Consider the following 7,445-nt stretch of genomic DNA (forward strand, 5'->3'; position numbering starts at 1 on the left):
GCTGGTTCACCTGAAAAACAATTCAACACTGGGATGAACCAATGCTCAGTAAGACGAAACATGCTATTACTAGTGTGTGACCACTGAGCTATAGTTGGTAAGAATAATTTGATTTAGGAATAACATGAATAATTGAATCTGAAAATGCCGATATTACATAACGTATAATAAAACCATTAACTATATTATTTAACATGCTAATCCGTATGAAACTACTTTTCATATTAATACTACTATATCTGAAAAAATCTACTTATACTTATAATATCTGAGAAAATTTCCTTGGATGGTTGTATGTCATAATTTAACCCCTCATAACAGGGTTGTGCAGCCCAAAGGTGGGACCTATCCTGGCTGGCCGACCAGGGTAAGTCAACTGAACTCCGACAGTCTGATCGGCCCCCTCAATCCATATCCGATGGAGAGCCTGTCCCGACGTGGGCACGATCAACCTCATACCACTTACTATCTGAGTAAAGTGGTTGCACTCTGAACTGAACATCTGTAGTTACGGTACCATGCTCTGATGTCTGATCCATCAGGGTATGATACTATATAGGTAACTGATATTTGTAATTTACTGTTTTTACTGTGGTTTCTAAAATAACCATAACCCCATAGAATTTATCTGAAATTCTAAATAATTTGACTGAAAATCGATTTTCTGTATAACTGAACTGCTGTCTGAATATCCGTATATTGGGGCGTTATGGTACTGATAAACATGTTATTCTAGGATTACTGAAAATGCATATTTCTGAGTATATTGTTCATTGAAAAATTCATCATTCTACATCGTGTAAATAACATGGTATTTCTGTTAATGACTATAAACATAGTATTCACAAATTTTGTAAATATAGTACTATTTCTGTTATCGACTCAAGCCACACAATTACATAATAATATTATCAAATTCTGGAAACTGTAATATATATATATATATATATATATATATATATATATAACCTGAATAATGATAAAAATGTAAAATTCATGCTGAAATCATAAAAAAGTTTCCTAGCATAGCATGTTTCCCTTATCTGACTACTAAAAAGCCCCTGTGGTATACTGGTAACACTCAAAGGGCTTCCTACTCAACATCCTGAAAACAATATTTGTCAGAACAGAATATTAATATTTCTTGGCCTACATCATTTCCTACAACTGACAGAATGTCAAAAATTGGCTAAAAAGTCTTATCCTGATTTTGGGAAGAAATTCGACTTGATCCCACCGACAATTCGTCCCAGCAGACTTGAGGAGAATTCCGCCAGGAGCGTCGTGGTGGCATCAGATCGTCGATCCGGCGACTGACACAGCCGAAATTGAAGAGAGATGGAGGAAGAACCGTCCAGGAGAGAGAGAAGAGAATTTTCGTTGATTTTCTACGATTAAAATCAGTTTAGGGCTATTTATACTGTGGGATTCGTCGACGAGCCACGTCACCTCGTCGACGAGTCCTGTAGAAAGTTCATCGATGAATCTGCACTCTCGTCGACGAATTTCAGACTTCCCAAAAATCCTCTCTCGGTATCTTCTCATCGACGAGGTCCTGAAGAACCCTCGTTGACGAAACCCCTGTGTTCGTCAACGAAGCCTGGAAAAATATCTCAGGTTATTATATCCAAAATGCAATGTCGTCGACGAAGTCTGCTGTCTCCTTCTGTTCCTGTTCTCATTTTCCTTTCTCTTTATTATTAAAATAACATTATTCTTCGGGTCATTACAGTTTATACTCTCCAATCTCTTCCAATCATCATTTTGAAAATCATTTTGAAGAGACATTTTACTTTGGGCATTTATTTTACACTCATTTACATTTACTCTCACTTGCAACTTCATTTGTTAAAATCATTTTTTGAGACTAGCTTTAATATATTTTTCCGGTTAATTTTTTCTCGATAAACATTTTTTTTGGAGAAATTATTTATTGCACAAATTGTTTTGAACTTAAACTCGAGATTCTCCAAACACTTTTATTTGCAAAAATCATTGTTGGAGAACATATTTCTCATTTTTATATATGCCTATATATTATTTGTGCAAAATTATTAAAAGAGCAAAACTCTAGGTTCTCTTATATTATTATTGAAATATTTTTTTGAAGAAAATTTTTTATTAGGGTTAAAATATAGTTAAGTACCCTTACTCTACTGAGCATAAATCATATAATATTGGAGTGCATGTATTTAGAGCTTAAATATGTACATTTCTGCTTGTATTTTTCAGAAACATTTTCATGTACAAAAATATTTTTATTTAATTTCTTGTGGTGTGCTCTCTCTATTTTATTTAATTTCTTACACTTTAATTTCAACATGTGTCTGAATGTTTATTTAATGTCAAAATTATTTGCATACACACATTTGATTTAAATAAGTTACTGCCCACGTGTATGTTTCCTTTCATTATTAAACTCATTTTACATACACGTATATATATTGAATGAGATATGAACTGTGGTGAATCGGCGAAATGTTTTAAATTAATCGAAAAGTTTTAAATGTCCAATTCACCCCCCCCCTCTTAGGATCACATTAATTCCAACATATTTGATTTATTTGATAAACCTCGAACAGTGCCTCATAATCTTAGAAAACAGTGTATGGTTGTTTGGGAGAAACCATCAACAGGTTTTGTGAAGTTGAATATTGATGGAAGCTATAGAGGTAATCCGGGTTCGTGGGGGGGTGGAGGTACTATTCAGGATTCTTCTAGTAAACTCAAAGGTGCATATTCTTCTTATTTTGGCCAAGGTACGAATAATGAAATTGAGTTTCGTGCTATGCACATGAAGGTGTTGTTATGTAAGGATCTGAGTTTCCATAATATTATTATTGAATGTGATTTTAAACTGATTGTTGATTGGATTAATAATGATAAATGCACGATGTGGTATTTATAAGATTTTTGGGAGGAGATTGTTTCAAAGCTTCAAGGTCTTCGGTTCTTTATTCGAAACATTTATAGAAAAGCTAATCAAGCGACAAACTACCTTACTCGTCAAGGTGAAGAAGATATGATATATCAATTTGAGGAAGAGGGTGTGGGTGGGGATGAGCTTTCAAGGAAACTTAGAAGCATATTGAGACTTGATAGTCTCGGCTTCCCTAATATTAGATGTTAATGTTCTGTTTTTTTTCATTTCTTTTGGTTAGGCTTGTGCAGTTTGTCTAGAAGTTTGTTTTAGACTTGTTTAGTTCGGGTTATTTGATTAGGCTTGTTTAGTTTTGATTTTTTTTTTTTCTGTCTTTTTAGTTTTTGTTTGTGGTTTGCTTTTGGGAGGACTTTTTTTTTTTTTTTTTCTTATTTGTTTTCTCCCAGATATTTTCGACTATATATATATATATATATATATATATATATATATATTTTTTTTTAATTCTATATTTTTCCATAAACCTTGAAAAAAAAAAAAAGGGTTCCGATGGGAACAAAAGCTCCGCCACTTGAAACTGTTTACATCCAGACGAGAACCATCCACCGCCTCGCCGCCCAATAATTTCGTCGGCGACTTTATGGACCTCCGGTCGGTTCAACCAACGCAGACCGTGTCCCTTCCGATACCTGAAAGCAAAAATTTAAATTTGTCCAAAAATTAGGGGCCGGACGTCGGTGATGAAGTCATTTTCCACTTTCTGAAGATTTTTCTGCGGCTCCAACCGCTGACGCAACCTTCGAAGGCATTGAGATCAGCGAGTACGTCACTCGTCAAAGGCATTGAGATCAGCGAGTACGTCACTCTTGTCATCGTCACTCCTCCACTCTATAAATATTCTCCCTCCCTCACTCGATCACCATCGCACTCGCTCACACTCTCCGTAGAAAGATCATCTGTAGCAAGAGGGATTAATGGCGAAATCATCTTGTCCGGAGCACGAGCACCAGCGGAAGGCCTTCGGATGGGCTGCCAGAGACACTTCAGGCGTTCTCTCTCCCTTCAACTTCTCTAGAAGGTGCTTACTCTCTCATCGATTTCTTCCGCCATCCGCCAATCTGTGCTCGTTTCCGTTCATTGCTTTTTATTTTTTCTAGTTTTTTTTTTAAATCTGAGTCGAGTTTGGATGATTAGACATTCTGAATCCTGCGATCCACGCTCCATTAGCATCTTGCCATTTTTAATCTCTCTCGCCTACATTGTTTTCTCGGTGATTGATGCAAGAATCTGTGTTGCTGAAACCTCGCATCTCTTTGGCTTAATGATGTTGATATAACTTTTGAAGTCTTTGAAAATATTTTTATCTTTTCGTGAGGTTTATGAAAATTTTAAAACCTTTAGAAATGTGCATATCTTTTTATATTTCGCAATTCATGTAACACATCTTCATTTGAGAATTACAAGTCTCTCCCTACTGCTATTGTCACTGAACTTAACTAGGCTCTGTAGTTTGCAGTTTGGCTATTTGAGATGTTAGGCAACTACAATAATTAATTCTTTTATAAACTTAACTATGAGATCTGATTATATTTGATTGTTTGCCATGGTGATTGAATGTTGTTGGACTATTATTTTTAATATTGGTGATTTCCGTAGGGCAACTGGCGAGAAGGATGTTACATTCAAAGTACTGTATTGTGGGATTTGTCACTCTGATCTTCACAGCGTGAGAAATGAATGGGGCATTTCTACATATCCTCTAGTTCCTGGGTATAAGTCCCATCTCTATTGTCTTTCCAGTTTTATTTTTAGCTTTATTTGTGGAATCTATGCCAAACAAAAGTCTCCACTGTCAGTGATTAATCAGTTTTATGCCTCAGCATCACAAAGGTATGACACTGAATAATATCACATATTGCGAAAGCTGTAGGACCAAAATATATATGTTGGTAGAGGCACATATATTAGATGAACCACATTATTCACAGAGTTATCGATGTTTGTCTACTTGCAAGCCCAAACTTTGACCAAATATGTCACATTCTCGATTGCCAGGAGATATTTTGGAGCTAATTATATGTATCTCACTTTTCATAACCCAAATTGTCAAAAATTGCAGGCATGAGATTGTAGGCATAGTTACAGAAATAGGGAACAAGGTGCGAAATGTCCAGGTTGGAGATAAAGTAGGGGTGGGGTGCATGGTTGGAGCTTGCCACTCGTGTGACAATTGCAATAATAATCTTGAGAATTATTGTCCCAAAATGATATTAACCTATGGTGCCATTGATCGTGATGGAACCACCACATATGGTGGCTATTCAGACATGATGGTAGTTGACGAGCACTTTGTGATTCAGATTCCAGAAAACCTTCCTCTTGATGGTGGTGCTCCTCTCTTATGTGCGGGGATCACAGTGTACAGTCCCTTGAAATACTACGGCCTTAACAAGCCCGGGATGCATATTGGTGTCGTCGGTTTAGGCGGTTTGGGACACGTGGCCGTGAAGTTCGCAAAAGCTTTTGGGGTTAAAGTGACTGTAATTAGTGGCTCACCCAAAAAAAAGGAGGAAGCCGTGGAGCATCTAGGTGCTGACTCGTTTCTGGTTAGTCATGATCAAGATCAAATGAATGTAAGGCCTTAAACATGTTGCTGTAATTGAGTCTATGTAAATTATTTGGTGTATTGTTTCTAAGTAATTTGACTTATTTATGGTGTGGTAGGCTGCCATGAGCACAATGGATGGTATCATTGATACGGTCTCTGCAGCTCATCCTCTTTTGCCATTGCTAGGCCTATTGAAGTCTCATGGAACTCTAGTCATGGTTGGTGCTCCAGACAAACCGCTTGAGCTACCCATCTTTCCTCTCCTTATGGGTAAGGAACTTATGATATGTGTGACCCTAAAAATTAGTTCCACTTATTTTTTTGTTGGGGTGTGGAATGGGGTCTGGGGGTGGAAGAGGTAAAATTGTAATGTAATCACTCTAAAATCTTAGATATTCTTACTTTGTTTTCGTAAGATACTGTATTTTGGGTTTTACCTATTTTAGGTTTCTATGAAACTCATTCTACTTACCATAGCTTCGTCTTTGAGAATTAGAAAGGGCATTATACGAACGGAAAAGGAAAATTTCTGTGTACAGTTATGATTTGACTTTGGTTACTCACATGATACTCGTTTATGTGTTTTCCTTCCTTCCCATTCTTCTTAAGTGGTAGCTTTGTTATGGTGAAAATCAGTCATTCTTTAACATTGATTGTGAATTGACAGGGAGGAAAGTGGTGGCTGGAAGTTGTATTGGTGGCATGAAGGAGACACAAGAGATGATTGATTTTGCAGCAAAATACAATATTACACCCGATATTGAGGTTATTCCAATGGACTATGTGAACACTGCCATGGAACGTCTTACAAAAGCTGATGTTAAATATCGTTTTGTTATCGACATTGGGAACACATTAACTGCTGCCGAGTAAACCATGCCTAGTAACTCTCAAGTTGCCTCAGATAATAAGTGAAAAGGATGGATTAGAGGAGGTTTTAGTGTTGTTCTTTCACATTCTCTCTCTCTCTCTCTCTCTATGATTTTGTTTGTGGAACATTTCTTTTCTAGTTTTCCTAACGAAATATTGTAATCTCAAAATTTCAGCAATTAATGGGTTTAGACTTAAATGTTGCATTAGAAAATGTGATGTCCAATAGGGATTTAAAATTATGTGGAATTTAATGGGTGCAAGGCTTGAGTTCATTCGATAAGTTACTTGAAAGCTTGATAAACATTTTTTTCGCTGAGCTAGAGAAAGGATAAGACAGAAAGAACACGACAACTGGAGAAAAGATAAAAAACAAAACAAACAAAAATTGAGGCTTAGAAAGCCCTTGAAGAATTTGTAAAACTTAATGAGATTACCACGAGATTACCACCAATGCTGGTAATGTTGGGAATGATATCAGTATAGTGAAAGGTAAGACAGTGATCCAAGAATAGAGCATGAGTTATGAGGATTTGCTGCTTGTGATAATATTATTTTGTGGTTGGTAGCTTTAGTAAATGGTTGTAACAATTTTTCCTCCAACAGAAAATTAGTTTTTTTTTTTTTTTATTTGTTAGCCAGCTCTTGCATATATATCAGTTGGGCGTATGAAAATTATTGTTCAATTCATTCACTGTAATTGCTTCTTCTTCAGCTTCAATGAAAAATAGAGCATTCAATTTTTACATGGCATTAGAGACTCGGCTAGCACAGCTTAACTAATTTCCTAGCTGATTTTTTTTACTTTTTCTTTTCTTTTTTTGATCATCTTCCTCGACTGAATTCTTGAAAACCATCCATGGCATCTCCTGAATCAAGCGATCAAACAAATCCATATTTTCTCAATTCGAATGAAAATCCACGCAACATCTTGGTTACGTAACCACTACTTGGAATGAAAAATTATCATTCTTGGTCCAAGGTTATAATCTTAACTCTCACTACCAAGAAGAAGATAAGTTTCATTAATGGCAAAATTGTTAAGCTAGATCTAGAATCTCCTTTCTATGAAGATTGGTTAAGGTG

The 7,445-nt window shown here is 36.1% G+C and overlaps 1 protein-coding gene across 1 annotated transcript; it reads left to right on the forward strand.

The window, feature by feature from the left end:
- Positions 1–3,422: 3,422 nt before the first annotated feature.
- LOC131165303 (probable mannitol dehydrogenase) lies at positions 3,423–6,558 on the forward strand. Its single transcript, XM_058122966.1, has 5 exons — positions 3,423–3,959; positions 4,538–4,651; positions 5,001–5,514; positions 5,606–5,759; positions 6,157–6,558. Exons 1-5 carry the CDS (start codon positions 3,856–3,858, stop codon positions 6,360–6,362), a joined length of 1,092 nt encoding a protein of 363 aa, XP_057978949.1. The 5' UTR covers positions 3,423–3,855; the 3' UTR covers positions 6,363–6,558.
- Positions 6,559–7,445: the final 887 nt, after the last annotated feature.

This window comes from Malania oleifera, chromosome 1, assembly GCF_029873635.1.
Source record: "Malania oleifera isolate guangnan ecotype guangnan chromosome 1, ASM2987363v1, whole genome shotgun sequence".
Taxonomy (NCBI): Eukaryota; Viridiplantae; Streptophyta; class Magnoliopsida; order Santalales; family Ximeniaceae; genus Malania; species Malania oleifera.

Excerpts from the sequence above, each read along its gene's own strand:
- LOC131165303 (XM_058122966.1), top strand. The coding sequence starts at position 3,856 with ATGGCGAAATCATCTTGTCCGGAGCACGAGCACCAGCGGAAGGCCTTC. Across the intron at positions 3,960-4,537 it reads CCCTTCAACTTCTCTAGAAG|GGCAACTGGCGAGAAGGATG; the intron begins GTGCTTACTCTC and ends TGATTTCCGTAG. Across the intron at positions 4,652-5,000 it reads ACATATCCTCTAGTTCCTGG|GCATGAGATTGTAGGCATAG; the intron begins GTATAAGTCCCA and ends CAAAAATTGCAG.